This window comes from Adiantum capillus-veneris, chromosome 7 (genome assembly GCF_014529385.1).
Source record: "Adiantum capillus-veneris isolate H3 chromosome 7, ASM1452938v2, whole genome shotgun sequence".
Taxonomy (NCBI): domain Eukaryota; kingdom Viridiplantae; phylum Streptophyta; class Polypodiopsida; order Polypodiales; family Pteridaceae; genus Adiantum; species Adiantum capillus-veneris.
In genome coordinates, this window is record NC_140937.1 from 80,646,596 (window position 1) to 80,670,463 (window position 23,868).

Below are 23,868 nucleotides of genomic sequence, written 5' to 3' on the forward strand. Positions count from 1 at the left end.
TTGGCCTTACGCAAGAACCACAATTAGGTTTTTGGCATCGAGCAGTAGGTAGAAACAGGTGTGGATTTCTGATGGAGTTTGGATCCAGCCCATCACTATTGGTGGAGTTTCACATCTTCGCCCTCACAAGGGTACTTGTTTCTCTTTGCAATTTTCAGAGAGATTTTGTTCATAGCCTAGTTCGTATCGGACACTGTTTCCTATGAGCACTGTTAGATACAGGTACAAGTTTCACACACTACTTTGGCAGGTGGATTTGCATCAACTTACAATTTTTGTGGGAGCTTTATATGTATGATTACAGTTTATGCTTACACTATGTGTATATTTTGTGCACTTTTGAGTGATGTTATGTTCTTCTAAGAGTGGATACCTAGTAGGGATTACTTACAATGTTTGCACCTTTTTGCCCAGATACTCCATCTATGTATGTTAAAGTTGTGAATATTTCCGTGTACATCGATTGTGGATCCATTTATTGGCATTTATAGCAAATCCTGATCATTTATGAAACTTGATGAGCTTGACCATAGTTTTGAGTGTGATAGCCTTTTGGAGGGTTGTGGTGTGGTTTTCTTGAGCTGGGGAATTCTTAAATGTTGAGATTCTTTCGTTGATATAGGCTGTTAGAGGAGTTATCTCTTTAAGATCATGTCTTCAAGATTTCACGCCCTCTTTCTCTGTAGAGGTTAAGTATGTTGCAACGTCAGAGGCTAGCAAAGAGGCTTTATGGTTGGCACATTTAGTGGGACATCTAGACAAGGGTCAGTAGATTGCAGTGTTGCATTGTGATAATCAGAGTGCCATTGCTTTGGCAAAGAATCTCAAGCTTCATTCCAAACAGTGTGGGGCATAAAAGTGTAGTGTGTGCAATTGTTGAATGTTCTCTCTCTCTCTCTCTCTCTCTCTCTCTCTCTCTCTCTCTCATGTCCCAAAAATTAGGTGATGCAACAAATCTAGCTAGAACTTTGGCTATGAGTTGAGTGTCATCTATGCTCGACCTTTGTCATAATTTTTTAGAATAGGAGTCTATAGTAGCACATAAAGGCTACTCTCTTGTTGATTACTTAAACCTTATTACAACAAGTCATTCAAATCAACTTGGGTATGTAGATAGATCTAAGTGGGAGATATTGCTCTCCAATTGTGTGTGTGTGTGTGTTTGTGTGTGTGTGTGTGTGTGTGTGTGTTTGCGTTAGAACTTGGAAGTCCATTTTGGGACACATGAGAGACTTGGATAGCTTATTTGTGTGATGCATTTGACGTGGATTGTTCTTTTTCATTGCAACTTATTCATACATCATGATCTATGTATGTAATATTGCTAGCATGTTTTACTCAAATTCTTGTTAGGTGCATTATTTCTTGCTTAGAGCTTATATGCATACACCATTTTACTTGGGCTGCAATTCAGTGTGGTTCCTACTGTCTTTGGGTTCACATAATACCTTATAGAGGGACATAGTGCTTGTATGTAGAAGGCTCACTAATTTACAAAGGGAGTATTTAATCATCACACATTTTGCATGGAGTAAATGGGAGGGGGGTGCATCCCCATATCCAAAAGAGTTAAAGCGTACAATGGTGGTGCATCCCCATATCCAAAAGAGTTAAAGCGTATAATGGTGGTGCTAAAAAAGGACCAATTTTGATTCCACCAATGAAAAATTGGGGGCTCATAAGTTTTTGTTTACTTTCACTCAAATGTTGTTGAGAATTGTGTTTTCATGTTCTTCTTTTTAAGATCTATGTATCGATATATATTTATTGTGATAGGTAGTCTTTTTCTGACTTGTACAGATTTTATCTCAAAGGTGTGTTGAAGGTACCATCAAGCAAAGTCGTTTTTGTACCACTAATATGTGATTTCACTTAGAAGTCTTATTGAGTGCACATGTCAAGCAAGTAAAATTTATGTATTATTTACATCTGATAATCAAACATTTTTTATTCCTTGTGTTACCTTGGGATGCATCTATTGGCTCTTCTTGGTAAATTGTATTCTTGTAGATGTCCATGACAATCCTTTTAGAGGCCATTATCTAGGCAACCATATGCCCTCGAACGATTCACCAGCAATACCAAGGGAACGCCACTTGTGTGAAGAAATGCAGCTTTTTAACCCCTATATACTCAATCATTTATAAAATGCACTTGCCCTCCCTTGAAAAAAAAACCCCTTACAATCTCATGTTACCATACAATAACCCTTAATGAATCCGTTGGGCACCACTCTAGAGAATGCGGTATATGATGGTCACTATCTAGGCCACCATGGCACCATAAAGCTTTCACCATAGCCATAACCATAGAACCATCATGAAGAAATCACTATGACCATAGAATGCTCATAAGTTCGTTGTGAGAGCCAAAACAATCTAGTACCAAAAAAGATCATAATATTGATCACACTAAACTCATTATGACCATAAGTGGTCGTTGAACTATGGGCATTGAACCAGATAACCATCTTCAATATATTTCAGATAGTTTAAGCTTACAAAAACAAATCTTTGATTTCATACAAAGTTATGTCAAGATTACAAAATGAACTTACCTTCAATGCCTCCACCTTAGCCTGAGTATTTACTACCTTAGGGTGACCTATTAAAGCTAAATCAATTACGACATAATCATTGCAAAGATCTTCCAAAGTCATATGCACATATAATAGATAGCTAGGATAAATTCCTTACCTACTTCGTGATGTTAAACCTCCTCCACCCAAGAGCTTAAAGACATAGAATCCACAATGTTTGGCAATCCAAATAACATCCATTCGCAATAAATATATTCAAAAGGACAAAAGAAACTATGAAAATATCCATAAGCACACCTCCATTGTTTGCATAAGGCACTTCTTGGGATGACATAACTTCTTTCTAAGTTTAGGATGTGTCACATAAGGTGAAAATTGTTGCAAGACTCTATTGTTTCCATACTACTACAAGAATAGTCCATCAGTATCAAAGCACAAAGGTGTTGTAAGACACATACCTCTTCAAAGGTGAAGAACATGGCAAGTGTTGAGTGGTCTAAAATCACCAAAATTCATTATGCATGGCATCAACAATAACACTTGAATTGTAATAAAATCGTATGTAACAAAATATTACTTATCTATGACAGCAAATAAGGTGAACACACGTGACGAAAGATCAACAAAGAGGTCAATTTGTTCAAAGTAATCACATATTCTCTTTCACTAGGAATATTTTTCATAAATAAGTTCCATAAGATATCAACAAACTATACCCAATCTAAAGTTTCTTTTCCAAGAGTTCTTTTGAGCCATCCATTGTTACCCCACCCATGACTTTAATGACACCCCACAAGCTAAATGCAAATAAACAACATAAATGAATGGCTATAAGAGAAAGATAAACTTATAAGAAACCATGTTAAACTATGAGGGGAAGCTTTCTTTGATGCTATGTCACTACAAGCTTTGTGTCATAAACGACTTCAAGGTTCAAAGTGACTTAGATATCTCTTCTGAAAAACAATATTTATAGGTAGAACACTTTTTACAGTGGAATTAGGACACGCTTTAAGTATTTATTTGTAATTTCACTTAGGACCACTAATTTTGTACACTTACCTTTGCATTACTTGCCAATTGAACTCTCCCCAAATAATCATTTTGAGCTACTCCTTACACCTACTTCCCTTATTATATTTTCTTCCTTTATTCAAGTTTTTGGTGGACACTCTCACATCCCAAACCTACCTCTCTTTTCCTTATTTAGAGAGGGTTTTGCTTGAATATCTTTGTGTTCTCTCTCGGGTTCTAATTGTCCCCATGCACTACCTATGTGTTCTCTCTCTGGTTCGATCACTCTTTGAGAATGCTTCAACGCTTTCTTTAAATGGAATTCTACCTAATTCTTTTGCTTCTATGCAATCTTTATGATACATAACTTCTTGAGGTAGACTTTTAAAGCCTACTTCAATTTTTCTTGAAGTAAGGTGTTTGATTTGTGGTCGATTATTCTCTATGCCTTCTCCACAAACATATGATGATGCATCATTTAAATACGTTCTCTCTTTGGATTGTTATGGTGCACTATTTGATTACACCACTAGGGGCTCTAATTTTGGTTTTGCTATGTGGGATGCAACTAGACTTTCCTTGCTTATCTAGTCATAAGATTAGACCAATCTTCATTTGTGACATGGGACTTTGTTTTGGAAGAAATTCTAGACGCTTCAATGCATCTGGATGATGCATGGTCATATACAACTATCTTGTTTTGGTGATTTTGCATTCTGGAATCTAGCGACTATTAAGACGTGCAATATTTTTGCAATTTAATTAATTCCATAAGAGGGGTAGTTGTGTCAACATGGCTAAATGAGTTCATATCCTACCTTGCGATATCTTTTGGGACACTTTGATAAATATAAGCTGCTCTTTTTAAATTTATGGAATTAAGATGTCTATGCATTCTATCACAATTAGAGATGAAGTTCTCTACACTATAAATTGGTAGATGCATCATTGAAAGATTGTGTGTATCGTCAAAGTCTTACATGTTTTGAGGTGTCCATATCTAGTTTTTGGTATTTTCTAGGTCTACGTCTTGACCTATATTAATAGTTATGTATGATTAGTTGTAGTCCTCGCATTCTTGGATATTTTTTCAAGGATTGACCACTGACAAAAACATTGTTTTATTTGGATATTTGCTTGCTAAACTAATTTCATATGTTTTTGTCACTCAAGACAATGGGTAGATTGCTTAATTACTCTAAAGGTACAAAGAAAATATATTCACTACTTACATAGTACAAGGACACTCTAAAGAGAAGAAAACGCTCAAGGAAAATTAAGCAAAGGAAAGCACAAATGTAGTAATGTGCATTCGACCATTTCTCTTTATATAAACACGAAAAGACTTTTGAGTTTCCATCGTTTCCTAAACTCACCCTTCACCGTATTCCGTTTTGATGTTTTGAAAGGCTTTTTTGATTGGGGAGACCTAATGGGTAGATTTCAAAAACAACACTCTTGCTATTAACTAAATGTTCCCAACCAATTAGATGGATTATGGTTAAGAACATCTAAGGATTTTGGTAGATTCACTAATTTCTAAAGTAATTGTTGCAAGTTCAATTCTTTTCAAATTGGTTTAGTTTTTTGAAAAGTCTATATAGTAGACATTCTAGGGTTGATCACTTTCAAAAAAATTGCCTCCTCTTTGAACTAATAGTCATGAGGACATACGTATGATGGGTGCCTATCTTTACTCATTGAGCACTTTGGTAATTGGGATTTGGATTAAAAGTGGGCCTTTGAGAACTAGAGTATTGATTTAACTAGCACGCATGTTTAGTTACCTCATTGCTCCAAGGTTGCTCAAAGTTTTTGATTTTTGCAAGTTACTCCTACCTTGCTTGTTTAGTCCATGATTAGATTATTCAATATGATTCCAAAGTACTTTACTTCTATGAAATTCTCCTACTTTACTTGTTTAGTCCATGATTAGATTATTCAATATGATTCCAAAGTACTTTACTTCTATGAAATTCTCTTCTTAGATGATCTCACTAGGCATCACTTCTTGTGGGTGACAATAAATATGGAAGGCACAAACCATTGTCTTTCAACCTAGTGCCTTCCAACCTACTTGAAATTAGTTCTAATAAATGGTTTTGGTGGTGGATGGTGGTAGGTAATAATTCTAACTTCTTCAAGTATATGGAGTTCCCTACACTTTTTTGTAGTTCTATATTGTTCTTCAACAACCTCGCAGTGTTTGCATTTTCCATGTAATTTGTATTCTTTGGCTCTACTTGGATCTGGTAAATTTTGCTTACATCTTGTCTCTGATACTTATGATCTAACCTTGAACCTTATTGCTAACACATACACACACGCACATAGTTTTTTTTGGTAAATCACTTTTAAACTCCAAGTGAGAATTCTCAAAACGAGGAAAGCCCACAAAAAATATATCATACAAGAAGCGCGAAATGCGAGAAAATAAACCTTGTTAGGCTCCTCGATAACTAGTGGTTCATAAAAACTACAGTGCAATGAATACTTTCCAACAAAAACAAATTAGAACCATTATTCAATCATGGGGTCCAATGAAGAGACTATACAAGAGTGGACAACCAACAATCTTACCATCAAAATGATCAAAAACTACATCCAAATCTATGACCGTCCAAATCGCCAATAGATGTAGAAGATATCTTGACATATGTCTACCAACATAATAGCCTGAGGTCATCTTTGAGATACAAACTCCAGCAACAAAGAGGTCTTTTGTGCCAATGCATGAAAGCGTATGCCAAGAATATTCAAACCACCATGCTAATTCATAGAACAAAGCCTCTTGACACACATAAGGTGAAGACCCCTTTTAGCGTGTTAAGATTTTGAAATAATATCCATGGCTGAAGACATAATACACCCTATGTCCACAGTATCAATGGCAAAAAGAAATGAATATATCATAACAATAGTTGTACAATCTGTAAACAAACATGCACTGGCCATGTAGAAAGTTTCCTGTAATGAAGCTTCCTTACAAGAAAAGTAGCCTTAGTGCCTTACAAATGGAGCCTATTGGCATGTACAAGGAAATCAAATGTCATTAAGGTGATGCTGGGTAAATGTGCTATGAACAATGAAGCTTTGCACAACAAAAAATGAAGCACAGTGTATATATGCCTTGTGCATAATATGGCAGTTGTGCACCCAAAAAAAAAGGCTCACAATCCTTCATCAACAACCTTAATGAAAACATCCTCCAAAGTGGTGTCAGTGAATCCCCATGCCAAGATGTTCAAGCAGGCCTTGGCATTCACTACCGCCCTAAAAACATCCGCTATTGTTACATCAGTTTTGGATATTTCAAATTTTTGAGTTCCAGCAAGACTATATATCTGCTTCGAAGAGGAAGAAAGCTCAAGGGCCATTCGCACAACCTCGTCTTCTTGGCTTGGAGGAGTGCTTATTGTAAAGATGTAAGAGGCTCCATACCTAGACTTGAGCTGCATTATCCATCAAGATGGTTTAGAGCTCAAAAAGGTAAGAAGCTTATATTATGTCCTGAATGATGCATTTTTTGTAATGGATGGAACACTCATCGTATCACCCCATTTTTTCTCATTAGTTTCTAGTTGCTTACCTCTGTGCAATTTCCAATGCATTGGAGTTGGCCCTTCACAAATATCCCGACACGATCGCAGAGAGTCTCAGCCTCTTCCATGGAGTGTGCTGGTTGAAAAACAAATAAACAAAGCATTACTTTTTTTTTCCCGACTCATCCATTGTAGTTAAAAGAGTAATACTTCTATTCACCAAAAATATTCTCCACGACGCCAATTAGAGAGACTCGTTTATCTCCACAACCCCAGTAAAAATTTTTCAAGGACTGTAATCACAGTAAAAGTGAAAGAAAGCAGGAAAAGCAAGGGTATGAAAAGCTGAGTGAAAATAACATGTACGTGAAAACAGGGTGAACATCAGATACAAAAACATGGCCATGATACAAAGCTCTTCTATGGGACGAACAACACTGCAGGTGGGGTATGATATAGCAGTGGGAGGGTTATACATTGAAGAGAGTCCTCTAGCTTCATCCAAATCAATAACTCTGATGTAGATGGCATACATAGGGTTGGGAGCAATGTTGCTCCTGAGCCGCTAGAGATCAATCGGTCACTTAGCAGGCCACTTGTGTCTCCTATGTAAAAAGAGTGCCTGTATAAATATGTCCATCGGGTATTAAGAGTGGTAGCAAGCAGAAACCATGGAATTGAACAAATAGTAGATGCCTAAGTAAGAAAGAAAGAAAGAAAGAAATGTTTATTAACGTCTCTTAGAGGCCAAGGTGGAGCATTAGACCAATCAAGGCACAACTGATGATGATATCTCATCATAAAAGGTACAACTATCAAATTTATCACCCTAACTAAACCTCTAACTAGATAGAAATGAGAAAACTCCTCGGTCGTAAGAGTTTGTGCGTCTTGTTCATCCCAATATCTCCGTCAGTGTGTGCCTTGAGAGGGAGGGAGACTCGAAAAGTCGTTGTGCATTGTTCTTGCAATGACATGCGATGATGGCTCGAATTTGGTGGCGGTGACAAAGCTGTGGAGATGGTCCTTTGGTCGTGGACGTCTCAATCTGCAATGGCAATAGCCCTGTCCGCTATCAACCCTCGAGTGGGACGTCCCTCACATTGCAGATCCTTGGGTAGGCAAGTGGACTCTGCTAGAACTTCTGGAGCTGTTAAAGTGACACCAAAAAAGTCTATGAGGGTTCTCTGTGTCGGTGGTCTAAGCTCTGCTGCTCCGCCTAAGATCAAGTACAAGGAGCCCTAGGCACATCTGATCCTCAAAGCTAATAATCTGGCGCAAGGTCCAAAGCCTTCTCGGAAAAGACAGTGGTACCTCCACCTGATCTCATAGTAAACAGTGCAACGACATACAATGTGTTCCTCTGACTCCACCTCATGTTGACACCACGAGCTAGCTGTCTCATGTCGACGATGTAAAGAATGCAAATGAAACCACTCTAGAAAAGAGCATTGCCCAGCCATGAAGAACAATGTTGCCCATTTCTGTTGCAATGTTCGAGAACTTCCCACACTACATAAAGGATGGAGAAGCTTGTGACTACAGTGCAAGAAGCCACCTCGCCCAAGGAGCAAACATAGGAGACTTCCATATTCACCAAGCAGACACGCTGCAATTATATGTCAATCTCTTCAGGACTGCAGTGTGCTTTTCGACAATACCATATTTGGGAGTCCCTTGTATCATTGTGGTATTGGCAGTGGCGGGAGTCACTGAAGCATTGTTTGTGGCCTTGTCCTCAAGCATACACTGTTTCGACAGAAGTTTGTTTCCTGAGGTTTCAAGCATGGCTACATCTGGCTTTTCCACATGGAAGGCAGTGAGGTGGTTTTGCAACAAATCCCAGGTCGGTGAGGGCATCTTTTACTCTCTATCGACCGCTTGAAGCAAGACCAAGAAGTGATGAGCAAAATAATTAGAAACCAAGGGCTCCGAAAAGATCACCCTCAAACTAATCCCGTCATCCCTGACCATCATCCTGGGAGCTAGGCTGCTCACCTTGATCAGCTGCAGCCATCCAAATGTAGACACCCCAGGAAACGTCAAACTGAGAAATGAAATGATATATTAACGTCTTCAAAAGGCCAAAATGACCTATGAGACCATCAGATACAAAGTGGTGAATCTAATACAATGTCTGAGGTACAAGTACAAAAAGTACTGAAAGTAAAAAATGAAAACTGAAATGAAGTGTGAAATGTGAAATGTGAAAATGTAGAATAGGCCCTCAATGACAATCTGGGTGTCGTGCTAGAATGCCTCTGATCCTCTGCTGGAGTCTCCGTCGATGCAGTGTGCTCCTGTGTCTTGGTCGTGGTCGTCTCGATCTCCCGAGCTCAATCGCCCTGTGAATGAGGGTGCCTCTGGTATGAATGCGGGTACAACCCTGTGCTGGTGGTTGGTCTCTTGGCTCCCTCGATCCAAAGAAATCTGTGATCTGTCTCTCCGACTGTCGTACTCCATGTCTCCCCAATAGATTGTCTCTATGTCGGTGTAGCTCAAGTAGATATAAGCCAAGGCATCTCTGGTCCTGATACCTCATGACTCTATCTAGGGGTCCAAAACCCTCCCTGAATAAGCAATGGAAGTGCCCTCGTATCTCATAATACACAGTGCAGTGGCATATGTAGTGTAGCTCTGTCTCTAGCTCTCTACCGCATAGTTGACATATCCTAGACCTTGGTGGTATCCCTCTGAATCTACCCGTCTCAATCTCCAGCTGGTGTGAGGATGTGCGAATCTGACCAATAGCACATCGCAGACCATGAGATAAATGAGTGTCCATGTAGTTCGGACGAGTCACAAACCCATCCCCTGAAAGTTGGAGAAGGTGCTCTTTGTACAAATCCATCTTCGTGCCCAACTCCTGTATCGGCTCTACCCATGTCCTCCTGGTGTCCAACTGTATAAGATCCTGACGAATGAGTCTAGTGATCTCCGTCCGTGTGACTTGCAGGGAGGGTGCATCCAGGGAATACTGAAAGGGAGGCAATCTATCCATGCTGAAACCATGCCTCTAAAACCATGAGGTCATCTGTGCATACCAACATGATGCATCTCCCTTCATCGCTAACTGTCTAGAGGACTCAAGAGCGAGTCTAGTATATCTGCCTCTATGTGTATCCCATAGACTGTGTGCATAAAGGACACTGATCTGGTAAGAGCCTCAATCTCTATAGGAGGGGCGGCTACCTCCGCTCGAATAATCGCATGTGGTACAGAGGCCTTGGCTCTAATCATCCGGGATATCATAAATACCAAGGGTCTCTCCATGTTCCTCCAACTGTCATGATTCACAGATGGTCCCCAAACTTGGACCCCATAAAGCATAGCTGAAGCAACCAAAGTATCAAAGAGCCATAGTTTTGTTCGTGGTTCTTGAAACTGAACCTGCGAACACATCCTCTCTAGCCCTCCTAATGCCGCATAGGCTCTGGATAGTCTAGTCTCTGCTGCTCTCCTCAGGGTAAACCTCGGTCCCGTGAATACCACCCCCAGATATGTATATTCATCTGTGTACTCCACAGTGTCCTCGCCATATACGAGTGTAGGTGCCGATCTCTTGACCCACTATGGTGTGGTGTTAAACACCATAACCTTGGTTTTACCAAGGTTCACAGACAGTCCACTATCCTCTGCAAAGTTGTGCAATGCATCCAAATGTCTTTGCATGCCCTCTAGCGACTCTGACATTAACACAATATCATCAGCATATAATAATAAAGAGATCCATGTCCCTGCCAGCTGAGCGCCTCTGTCACCCTCTCTGTCAATGTAGTCAGAGACCTCATCTACATACATACCAAAAAGTGTAGGGGACAAAGGACACCCCTGTTTCACTCCAATAGTGGAATGAACAATGTCAGAATTCCCCTCAGAGTGCGTACCTGGCCAGTCACACTGAGCCGTATAAAGCCATGATCCCCCATATGATCTCTGTGGGTACTCCCAACTTCAGTAGAATGTGCATCAATATGGCCCTCGGCACTGTGTCAAATGCCTTGCGGAAGTCCACAAAGCAACAATACATCCGTCTCCCATGTGCCCGACCCTCCTCAATAATGGCTCTGAGTGTAAGAATATGGTCCAAAGTGGAGAAACCCCTCCTGAACCCAGCCTGCCCTGCTGCTCGTATGCCCTCACTTTCTGCCCATTTACTCAGTTGCTGTTCAAGAATGGATGCATACAACCGTGCCAATGTGTGCCCTATCATAATAGTACGGTAGTTCCCTAGTACCGTGGGGTCCCCTGCCTTGAAAAGAGGTACAATAGTAGATAATCTCCAGGACTCGGGTAGTCCCTCACACATGACACGGTTAAACAACCGCGCAAGAACCTTTGACAGTAAATCACTAGCATGTATCAAGTGCTCTGCCACCAAACCATCATGATCATATGCTCTCCTAGTCCTCATCCTGTCAATGGCGTTCTTCACCATCTCAGTGGTAAAGAAGTTACTAGTGGCTGGACATGGCTCTAGAGGGTCTGGTAATGGTGGTTGCCCAGGTACTGTATATAATGATGCTGCATATTGACCCCAAATCTCGGGAGAGGTAATCACTGGAGGAGGTGAGTGCTCATGGAAGAGACACCAGGCCTCACCTGAATCTCGGCTCAAAAAGAGCTGATACAAATCACGTTCCATCTGGGCTAAAAAGGCCCGCTTCTTCCGTCGCACTAAACGCCGAAGGGCAATCCGAGACTGTCTATATGTAATGACTCCAAGTATAAGCTCGCTCTGAATCTGAACTCTCATCTCTCTGCACTCCTCATCATACCAACTATTCTGAGGCATGTTCCCAGAACGTCTTCTCTGATCTGGTTGAGTGTGTGGGTATGCCTCTGCTGCTGCCCCATGCAAGATCTCCGTCAATAAAGTGGTGATCTCCTCTACTGTATATACAGGCTTGGCTGCCCCCATCCGTCTGTAAATCTCTTCCACATAAACTGAATCCGTCTCTGGTGTAAAAGTATACCGTGTGTGTGAAGTCCTCCGTGGTGTCTGAGAGACACTATACTAGAAAGAGACTGAAAAAGTCAGGAGAGCATGGTCCACTCCTACTCCAACAGGCCTAGGGCCCACACTAAGATCTTGAATATGAGAGATGAAGCTCGGTGAAGTCATGACATAGTCCACTGTACTGGCCCCATGTCTGTGTGGAAAGCATGTGAATCCCCCAGATGAAGGAAAAATCTCTAGACCATTAAGTATGGCCAGACCATGCGTAGTTGTCATCTCCATGAGATATCTCCCATACTCTGTGTGCTCTTTATCCTGTGAGTGTCTGTCAAGTCCCATCTCCGATATATCCATCTCTCTAAGCATCTCCTCTGAGGTATCATAAAATACCGTTTGGGAGTTGGCCGTCCTGGCATTAAAGTCTCCCAAGAGAATGATATCTCCATCTCTAGAGAACATCCATATGTCATCATCAAGTATAGAGAAAGGGGATTGCCCTCTAGGTGAGGTATAGACTGATGTGCTAGGGGGAAAGTAACATATAGCAATGTATAAGAATCTGCCTGTCTCAGCTCTCAGTCTCACCCACATGTATCTTGCCTGGTCATCTCTCTGGACAATTTGTAATCGCGGCTGCAACTCTTCCTTGAATAAGATTGCTACCCCTCCTGAACCTCGACTTCCATGATGGGATCTAGCGTCTAGCCGACAAGCGGTCTCCCATAAATAGCCAGTCACACTTGGCATCAACTGTCCAATTTTTGATGTGTCTCCGAGTAAAAGACAATGTCTCTATCTCTGAAGCTATCTTCAAAGGCACCCACATCCAGCCTATATGATCCATTACAATTCCATGCCGCCATCCGGAGTGTGGTCCCATATGTCTCGCACCGTTATGCTGTGCGTTTTTCCAAAACCACTACTTTCCCTCCTCTGTAAAAGGCAAATTTTCCCTTCTCCCTTACTGCCTTGATCTCTGGCATCAACTCTTGCATATGTGCTATTTGTGCTAAAGTAAGGTCATCCCCCATAAATATTCCAGTTTTCTTAAGTGTTGGTCTCTTCTTCAGGAATTCCTTCCTTGTTTCCAAAGTCGGGAAACGCAAAATAAGTTCTTTCTCTGTGACGTTCCCCTTCTCATCCAATCCCTTCTTTCCTACTCTCCAAGCACCTGTGTGCATAGGTTCCGGGATGCCCATGCGCTGCACGAGTTCCTTCACTTCGTCTTATACATTTTCGGTGTCTTTGATACCAGTAATACGCACATGGAGGGCTCTAGTCCTCTTCTGTTCCTCCTCAATGGTCATATTGATGATGGTAGAAGTCTGTGCGGCTTCTGGCATCCGGGCCTTTCCTTTCTTTGCACCTTCAATCCATTTTTCTGCTTCTTCAACTTTATCCCGTGTTTTAGAAAGGCGCTCCGCCCATGAGGAAGCCTCTTTCGAGTTTAGTTCTTCCCCTTCGCGCAGAGTTTTCACCTGCTCCTTAATATCTTCGAGCTCCTTTAACATCGAGGGCTGATTTCCCCCTTCCGTTTTGGGCATAATTTTGCACGCTGCAAGTTCCCCTTTAAGCTCTTCAATCATTGCATCTTTTTCCTTCATGCACTTTTCCACATTGGTTTTCCAAGATTCAAAGCTTGCAATTGCCTCATCCAACTTTCTCTGCATAATACATTCCATTACATTCACTTCTGCCCACATTAGAGCCTGCATCTCCCCTTTCACAGATAGATACATCTCATCATGCTTATCAAGCATCGCTTTATCGAATTCTTTCCTCATATCTGCATACATAGAATTCTTATAACTCTCTGCGTTTGCGTACATCTCTTTCCTGATGTCATCTCTCATAAAGCTGAGCTCAGATTTAATCATCACTTGAACCCTCTCCACCATTAAATCATCTTGGATTTTGACGGTTTTCCCTGCCCGCAATGAGCTTGGCGAGAGTATGCTATCTCTGTTCCTCCGCTTGAATGTCGCTTTCATTTTTTGTGGCGTGGTGAAGCCACTTGCATCACCATCCTCGACTGGTTGGTCCATCCGAGAGAGAAGAACAAAGCGAGTACTGAGTCAAGGCCCTCAGCAGCTGAGGTCTGGCCTCCGCCCTGGTTGGCCTTGCCCTCGTCACCAAGTCCTAGCCCTCGTCCTGGCTGACTTGACTGCTCTCGTCCTCGCCCTGGCACTGGTCTCGTCTGGTCGCCCTTGGCTCTTCTAGCCCTCTTCCTTGGTAGGCAGCTAGCTCTCGCCCTTGGCACAGCTCGCCCTCGTCCTTCAGAGGTTAGGGCCCTCATCCTCACCCTTGGCAAGCTGCTCGCCCCCTTGACACAGGACCAGTAGCTCGACTAGGTCCACCTGCTCGCCCTCGACCAGGTCCAGCAGCTCGCCCCGCCTTCGACCAGCAGCTCGCCCTCGTCCCTCGTCCAGTAGAGAGAGAGCTCGTCCTTCGTCCAGCAAGGCAGCGCGAGAGGGTTTGACTCAGCCTGCTCGCCTTCACCTCAGTCTCCTCCCCTCAGACATCTCGTCCTCGTCAGCCTGCTCGCCACAAAATGCTCGCCCTCCTCAGTCTGCTCGCCCTGGTCCAGCTACTCGCCTCAGGCTGCTCGCCCTCGCCCTCGTCCAGCTGCTCGCCCTTGTTGCCTAGCTAACGTTGGCAAGGGGTCCTATCATATAAGGAGAGAAGCATATAAGGATCCACACAACTTGACCAATTCCACTAAGCAAGGGAGGGGCTGGCACCCCACCAAGCCCAATCAATATGTGGAAGGCTGGAATCCCATCGAACCCAACCAATATGAGTCTGCTGACCTAGCTTATGATCTTGATCACCTGTCTACTAACCTGCTCAATGAGAGCTGGTGACAGTGATGGGGCAACCCTGACACGATAAAAACCAAACAAACAACAAACTCCATTCAAATGGAGAGAACACGAACTGTGCATTATGAAAGAGCTACTGATGGGAAGGCTTCCGATCTCTGCCATAACGTGACACACAGTCCACCAAGGCAGAACGTAAGAGCCTCTTGATATAAGATCCCAAACCACCCTTAATCCAAGGCAAGAAGATAGTCCCTGGCTACTTTAGTTCTCATGACACCCATACCATCTGAGCCACTCGAGGAAATTCACTACCAATCACTTAAACTCTTATAACACCAGAGTGGAGTCAAGAGCATGGAAAAAATAGAAAACCAAGGAGTAACTACAAGAGCTCTTCCTGCTAGAAGCTAGATCAGCAGATGGCCAGTACAAGAGCTTTTGTCTAGTAGAAGCAATAAGCCAACCGAAAGCCAAGATATCCACAAGGCTGCCTTGGCTGTAGCCAAATAAGCCCCTCAGCAACACCCTACATGCAAGTATTCTCAACCTTTTGAACCCAAGCCAAATTATATGTCCCATTGGACGCAAGCACCACTTTGTGTAAAGCATCAAGCCACTCCTCTAAGCATTCCGTATCATCTGCATTGCAACCAACATGAATTAGTCCATTCCACCACCTCATAGAAGATTAACATATTGTATGGAATACACTATCCTAGAGAAACCTGTCTGCAAACCATTGCGAGCAGGTAACATGGACTTGGGACGTGTGACTCTAGTACAATGTCTGGAGAGAGAGAGAGAGAGAGAGAGAGAGAGAGAGAGAGAGAGAGAGAGAGAGAGAGAGAAATGAAATGTTATATTAACGTCTTCAAAAGGCCAAAGTGACCTATGAGACCTAAAAGTTACAATGTGGTGGATCTGATACAAAGTCCAAGTAATAAAAGTAACAAAATGAAATGAGAATGACAATATGACAAAATGACTACTATGGAATCCTAAACTCCACGGTGTGAACTAATCAGCTAGCTGGGATAGCTAAAATCACAAGAGATCCAGCATCGGTCGCTGGTGGATCTCATCAATCTCCTCCATGGTCAGTAGTCTGACCGGGCGTCGTGCATGTCGGGCCAAAGTGATTTGAATCCTCTGATGTAGCCTCCGTCGGTGCTATGTAGTCCTCCGTAGTCGCGGGCATCTGGATCTCCCCAGCTCGGTCTCTTGGTCGATCAGTGTGCCTCTGGCGTGAGGCGGTGAGCTCTGCTATAGTAGTAACTCCTCCGAGTGTCCAGTGTCTGCTCTAAAGAAGTCTGTGATCTGTCTTTGAGACTGGCTAGCCTCTCCTCTCATCAAGCGCTCTCTGTGTCTACGCAGCTCGAGCAAAAACAAACCCAAGCATCTCTGATCCTCGTACCGCATGACTCTGGAGAGTGGTCCAAAGCCCTCTCTGAACAAGCAGTGGAAGCGGCCTCGTATCTCGTAGTAGACAGGGCAGTGGCATGTGTAGTGCAACTCTGTCTTAGGCTCTATGTCACACAGGGGGCATGTCCTGGCCTTTGCTGGTACTCCGCTGTATCTCCCAGTCTCGATCCGTAGGTGGTGTGAAGATGTGCGTATCTGGCCAATAGCACATCGTACCCCATGAGACAAGTGGGTGTCCATGTACCTGGGCCTTGTCATGAAACCGTCCTCCGTAAGCTGGAGAAGATGCTCTATAGAAAGCCATCTTCGTGCCCAGCTCCTGTGCTGGCTGTATCCATGTCCTCCTGGGTGTCTAGCTGAGTCGGGTCCTGGCGGCGGATGAGCTTGGTGATCTCGGACGGTGTAAGAGTCAGAGAGGGTGCATCCAGTGAGTACTGGAAAGGAGGCAATCTGTCTATGCTGAACCCATGTGCCTGAAACCATGATGTCATCTCCCCATACCAGCATGTTGTATCTCCTTGCATGGCTAACTGTCGAGAGGACTCAAGTGCAAGGCGGGCATATCTGTCTCTGGGAAGTTCCCACATGCGGTGTATGAAGGAGACAGATCTGGTGAGCGCCTCAACCACTAGTGGGGGGGCAGCTAGCTCTGCTCGGACAATGGCACGTGGTACTGAAGCCTTGGCTCTAATGAGCCGAGAGATCATAGAGACCAAAGGCTTCTCCATGTCCCCCCATCCATCAGTACGGCCTGTCCTCCCGTGATGATCCAATGAAGGTCCCCAAATCTCAGCTCCATAAAGCAATGCAGAAGCCACTAAAGTGTCAAAGAGCCAGTGCTTCGTCCGAGGCTCCTAAAACTGAACCTGTGAACACATCCTTTCCAATCTACCCAGTGCTGCCTGGGCTCTGGTCAATCTAGTCTCTGCTGCCCTCCTCAGTGAAAACGTGTGGTGAATCTAATACCAGGTCTAGGTACAAAAAGTACAAAGAACTGAAAAGAAAATAGTGGGTAGGGGTGGGGTGAAAGCTGATACGAAGGGAAGACAAAGGGTGAGATGATACAATGGAGCTCTCTGACAATCGAGGCATCATATACATATACATCAGTATCCGGGACGGCTCCTATGTTGCGCCAGTATGGTCTGGATCCTCTGTCGCAATCTGCGTCGATATCGAGAGGGCCCTCTCATCCGTGGGCGACGGGACCGCCCCATCTCTATCGCCCGATCAAGCAGTATGCCTCTGGTGCCTCTGGTGTTGTTATGCTGTGGGGGCTGCTCGAACTCCTCTGTCTGTGACTAAAAGAAATCTGTGATCTTCCGCTGTCACTGGATCTCTCTCATTGTGCCGCTCTTCAGGAGGTCCTCTCTGTGTTTGTGAATCTCCAGTAAGTATAATCCGAGGCATCTCTAATCTTGGTATCTCATGACTCTAGAAAGTGGCCCAAAACCCTCTCTGAATAGACAGTGAAAGCGGCCTCATATCTCATAGTATACTGGGCAGTGACATATGTAATGTAGCTCTATCTCTGGCTCTATTTGGCACACCTGACAAATCCATATAGCTCGGCCTGAGTACAAAGCCATCCGCCATGAGTCGGAGAAAATGTTCTTTGTAAAAAGCCATCTTTGTGCCCAACTTCTGAGTAGGCTCAATCCAAGTCCTCCTGGTGTCCATCTGAATCAAGTCCTGGTGGATAAGTCTAGTAATCTCTGTCCGTGTCACAGTGAGAGAGGGGGCCTCCAAAGAATACTGGGAAGCAGTCTACTGTCCATGCTAAAACCATGCATCTGGAACCGAGAAGTGATCTGTCCATACCAGCAGGCCATGTCTCCTTGCAAGGTCAATTGTCAGGAAGATTCAAGCAAGCCAAGCATATCTGTTTTTGGGAAGGTCCCACAAGCTATGTATGAAAGTGACTAATCTAGTTAAGTGCCTCAATCACCACCGAAGTGGCAGCTAGCTCTGCTCTAATAATCTCAAGAGGTACTAAGACCTTGGTTCTAATCATCCGGGAAATCATAGAGATCAAGGGCCTCTCCATCCCTTTCCATCCATTAGTGATGCCAGCTCTGTCGCGACAACCAACTGAGGGGCTCCAAATCTACACCCCATACATCATAGCTGAGGTCACCAAAGGATCAAAAAGCCAAAGTTTGGTTCCAGGTTCCTGAAACTGAACTTGCGTACACATCCTCTCAAGTCTGCCCACTCAAGTCTGCCCAAGGTTGCGTAGGCTCTGGTCAATCTAGTCTCTGCTCTTTTTCTCAGCGAAAAAACTGGCCCACTGAAAACTACCCCAAGATAAGTATATGCATCTGTATACTCCACAATCTCTTGCCCATAGGTAAATGTGGGAGCTGACCTCCTGACCCACTGCGGTATGGTGTTAAACACCATAACCTTGGTTTTACCAAGGTTGACAGACAATCCATATTCTCCGCAAACACATGTAAGGCATCCAAATGGTGTTGCATTCCCTACAGGGACTCGGCAATCAGCACAATATCATCATCATATACCAGAAGTGGGATCCATGTCCATGCTAGTTGCGATCCTCTTTCCCCCAGTTTCATAATGTAATCAGAGGCCTCATCTACATACCAAAGAAAGTAGGAGATGGCGGGCATCCCTGCTTCACTCCAATAGTGGAGTGAACCAGGGTAGAAATTCCCTTGGGAGTGCGTACCTGCCCCGCAACTGATCTATATAAATTCAAAAACCCCCAAATGAGCTTTGTGGGTACCCCCGTGACCTGCAGTCGCCGCATCAGGCTAGCTCTGGGTACTGTATCAAAACCTTTGCAAAATTCCACAAAGCTACAATATATCCGTTTCCCATGTGACCTACACTCCTCAATAATGGCTCATAGAGTTAAAGATGTGTTCAAGAGTAGAGAAACCCCTCCTCAAATCTGTCTGTCCTGTTGCTCATATACCTTGTTTCTCTGCCCATTTGCTCAGGTGCTGCTCAAGAATGGATGCATATAACCGTGCTAATGAGTGACCGATCATAATAGTGCGATAGTTCCCAGGCTCCATAGGGTCTCCTGTCTTTAGGATAGGCAGGATAGGAGACAAACTCCAAGTCTCAGGCAGGCCCTCACACATAGCTCAGTTGAACATCATAGCTAGAAGCTTTGCAAGCATATCTTTGGCAAGAATAAAATTCTCGGCCACTAATCCCTCATGATCATAAGCTCTCCCATGCTTCATCCTGTCAATGGCTTTCCTTACTACCTCCCTGTAAAGAAGACATATGCATATGGGCATGGCTCTGGTGGATCCGGTAGAGGTGGCTGCCCCAACATTGTATATAGGGATGTTGCATAGGCCCCAGACCTCTAGAGAAGTAATAGCTAGAGCGGGAGAGGATTCATGAAAAAGCCGCCAAGCCTCAACCGAATCCTGACTCAAAAATAGCTGGTATAACTCCTGCTCAAGGTTAGCTAGAAAGGCCCTCTTCTTCCGACGTACTAAACGCGAAGGCAATGCACGACTCTCTATGAGTGATGACTACCAGAGAAACCTCTCTCCAAAGTCGGGCTCTCAAATATCTGCATTCCTCATCATACCAATAATTCTGGGGCATAGTCCCAAAACGGCATCTTTGCTCGGGCTGTGTATGTGGATAAGCCTCCCAATCCGCATCCCGTAGAGTCTCTGTCAGAATATGGGTGAGCTCCTCCGAAGGTCGCCCTGGATCCTCTGTGCATAGGCATCTATAAATCCCATTCATGTAAACAGAGTCCGTCTCCGAAGTAAAAGTATATCTTGTAGGACCTCCTGCTCGTGTCCTTTGAGCTATGGTGAAGAGGAAGGAGATGTCCAGTGTCAAAAGGGCATGGTCCATTGCTACCCCAATGGGTCGGCAACTGTGAATTCCTCAATATGGAAAGAAAGCTCGGCGTGGCTGTAATATAATCCATTGTGCTAGCCCCGTGAAGATGTGGGAAGCAAGTCATCCCGGTGGCTACTCGGAATCTCCATAAGCTATTAAGCATGGCTAACCCAATGCGTTGCCCATATCTAGCAAGTATCTCCCATAAAGTATGGCTAACCCATGTGCGTTGCCCATATCTAGCAAGTGTCTCCAATACTCTGTACATTCGGTATCCTGTGAGCATCTATCGAGCCCCATGTCTACGGTGTCCAGCTCTCTCAACATCTCCTTCGAGGTATCATAGAAGACTGTCTGATGGTTGCCCGTTCGGGCATTGAAGTCCTCCAGGAGACTGATGTCCTAGAGAAATCCCATACGTCATTATCAAGCATAGAGAAAGGAGTCTCTCCTCTAGGTGACGTATAGGTTGATGTACTTGGAGCAAAGTAGCATATGACAATATAGAAAAATTTGCCTGTGTCAGCCTTCAATATGACCCACATGTACTTGGCATGATAGTTTCTCCGAACAATATGTACAAGCAACTACAAATATTCCCTGAAAAGAGGTACAACACCCACACCCCCCCCCCCCCCCCCCCCCCCCCCCCCCTCCCCCCCTCATCCCCATCCTCTACTCCCATGCTCAGATCTCGCATCTACTCAATGAGCCGTCTCCCATCTGTATCCAGTCACATGTGGCATCATCTGACCCGGGGCTTGGGGCTTGGTGAGTCTCTGAATAGAACACAATATCTCTATCTCTAAAGCTCACCCATATCAAGCTTGAGAGACCCATTGCAATTCCACACTGCTATTTTAAGTTTGGTCCCATAGGTCTCCAATTGTCATGTGGTGCGTCGCTCCATAATGATCACCTTTCCTTCTCTATAGAAGGCTATCTGACCCGGGCTTGGTGAGTCTCTATACATGTGGCATCATTTGACCCGGCGATGCTTGGTGAGTCTCTGAATAGAACACAATATCTCTATCTCTAAAGCTCACCCATATCAAGCTTGAGAGACCCATTGCGATTCCACACTGCTATTTTAAGTTTGGTCCCATAGGTCTCCAACTGTCATGTGGCGCGTCGCTCCATAATGACCACCTTTCCTTCTCTATAGAAGGCTATCTTTCCTTTTTCCCTTGCCGCCCTAATCTCTGGCATAAGTTCCTGCATGTGGGCAAGCTGTGATAGAGTGAGATCATCGCCAAGAAATATGCCGGTCTTCTTTAATGTGGGCCTTTTCTTTAAAAACTTTCTTCGTCTCAATAGTGGGAAAGCACAAAATTAGAGCACGTTACTTTGATGTCTCTCCAACACCTCCACTTCTTTTACTGACTCTATATGCATTTATGTGCGTTGATTTATCTATTCCCATCAACTCCACGAACACCTTTACTTCTTCTTCAACTTTATCTCGATCTTTTAGACCAGTAACTCTCACATGTATAGCACGCGAGCATCTCCGTTTTCCTCCTCTAGTGTCATGTTGATGATGGTTGGTGTGGGGGTTGATGCCTCCTTCCCTTTTCCTTTCTTGGCAACCTCTATTCACTTCTCTGCTTCATCCATCTTCTTTTGCATCTTGGTGATCACCACCACCCATGTAGATGTCTTTGCTTCATGTTGCTTCTCATCCTCTTTGATTGCATGCACTTGCTCTTGATGACTTTGAGCTCTTCGATCACTGAGGGCTGAATTTCTCCTTCTTCGAGTTCCCCTCTTGTTTTAACTTCAGTCAGCTCCTTTTTAAGGGCCGATACCTCCCGTTTGAGCGTGTCGATTTCAGCCCTCATGTCCTCTTTCTCCACTTTCCATTGTTCCTCTTTGCTAGCCTGCTTTTGGAGGAAAACTGCCTTTTCCTCCTTTCAACCTTCCATCTCAACTTTCCACTCCATCCCTTTTACCATCTCTGTGAGCCGTTTGTGTGTGAGCATGAAAGTCGAATTCAACCTCCTGGGGGGCGTTTTGTTGTGTGGAGAAGCCATTATCTTGTGCGATTTTTTTTTTTTGGGGGGGCGGGGGCTGTGAGAGAGAGAGAGAGAGAAAGAGAGACCTTAGCGTGCCGAGTTTCTCTCCGCGTATCGCAGTTGCCTCGGTGAGTGCTACCTTTGCCTCGCGTGAACTACCCCCTGCCTCGTATTATTTAGTTACTTGCTTGCGTAATTTGCCTTACTTGCACGCTGTCTTGTTCATAGGCTGCTCGCTGCCCATTGCTGAACAGAGAGAGAGAGGCGCAACCTAGCAAAACATAGCAATAGTGTGAATCCTAATGGCTGTATTGCTGCGTGAGGGGAGGGGCTGAAAGAGGGGGGGGGGGGGGGGGCTGGGGGCTGGTTTTGCTGTTGTTTTTAGAGAGAGAAATGAAATGAAGTGTTAGAGAGAGAGAGAGAGAGAGAGAGAGAGAGAGAGAGAGAGAGAGAGAGAGAGAGAGAGAGAGAGAGAGAGAGAGAGAGAGAGAGAGAGATGAAATGAAATGTTATATTAACGTCTTCAAAAGGCCAAAGTGACCTATGAGACCAGAAAGATACAATGTGGTGGATCAGATACAAAGTTAGAGTAACAAGATGACAAAATAAAATACTATGGAATCCTAGACTGCTGGGTTTGGACTAAGCAGCTAAAACAGCTAGCTGGGATAGCTAGATCACAGGAGATCCAACATCAGTCGCTGGCAGATCTCATCAATTTCCTCCATGGTCAGTAGTCTGACCGGGCGTCGTGCATGTCGAGCCAGAGTGACCCGGATCCTCTGATGCAGCCTCTGTCGATGCTGTGTAGTCCTTCGCAGTCGTGGGCGTCTGGATATCCCCAGCTCAATCGCTCGGTCGATCAGTATGCCTCTGGTGTAAAGCGACGAGCTCTGCTGTGGTAGTAACTCCTCCAGATGTCCAGTGGCAGCTCTAAAGAAGTCTATGATTTGTCTCTGAGACTGGCTAGTCTTTCCTCTCATCAAGCTCTCTCTGTGTCTGCACAGCTCAAGCAAAAACAAACCCAGGCATCTCTGATCCTCGTACCGCATGACTCTAGATAATGGTCCAAATCCCTCTCTGAACAAGCAATGGAAGCGGCCTCGTATCTCGTAGACAACATCCATTCAATCATATCTATATCCATCCAATGCACTCTTACTTCAGGAAAGCTATTAAAGATCAGACCATATTTATGGAATGATCTATAGAAAACTCTAGAGAAGGTGAAAATAATAGGGCTAATCGCAAAAAATCTGGGAAGATTGAAACACAAAATGGATAACAAAGAGATTCTATTTGTTCCAGTCAACAAAGTCGAAGAATACTACGAAAGGGAAGAAGGAAACACAACCCTTCCAGTGAGATATAATGATATAGAAACCATGGCAATACCATTAGGAAGAGAATGGAGTCTAAGAGGGCCTCTTTATTTTCCATGAGATTATGAAGGTGATTAACATTTTGACAAATAGGTGCACGCCATGTGTGCAAGAATGGTGGGTGTGTAAGAGAGGTGTAAGAGTGGTCAAAGGATGTACTTTTTCCTCCAAAAAGGGGATGGATAAATTTATGATTTTTGGCCTTCCATAACTCTTACATATGATCTCCGATTTGAGCGGAGGTTATAGATTTCTGATCTACACATCAATCGCTTTCCGTAGATATGTTACATGGTCTGGTTTTGCCTGCTAGATTTTGAATTCCA

At 43.9% G+C, this 23,868-nt stretch overlaps 1 protein-coding gene across 9 annotated transcripts in view; it reads right to left on the reverse strand.

Moving 5' to 3' along the window:
- Positions 1-6,439: 6,439 nt before the first annotated feature.
- LOC147454114 (ABC transporter A family member 7-like) overlaps positions 6,440-23,868 on the reverse strand; it is a 177,554-nt gene continuing 160,125 nt past the window's right edge. For 8 of the 9 annotated variants that reach the window (XM_086516108.1, XM_086516112.1, XM_086516107.1 and 5 more), the window contains 2 exons: positions 7,143-7,231; positions 6,440-7,005 (listed from right to left, as the gene is read on the reverse strand). In XM_086516108.1, coding sequence (XP_086372234.1) covers positions 6,724-7,005; positions 7,143-7,231 — 371 coding nt within the window. In that variant the 3' untranslated portion in view covers positions 6,440-6,723. The remainder of the gene's footprint in view (positions 7,006-7,142; positions 7,232-23,868) is intronic. The other variant, XR_015188592.1, reaches the window with a different exon arrangement.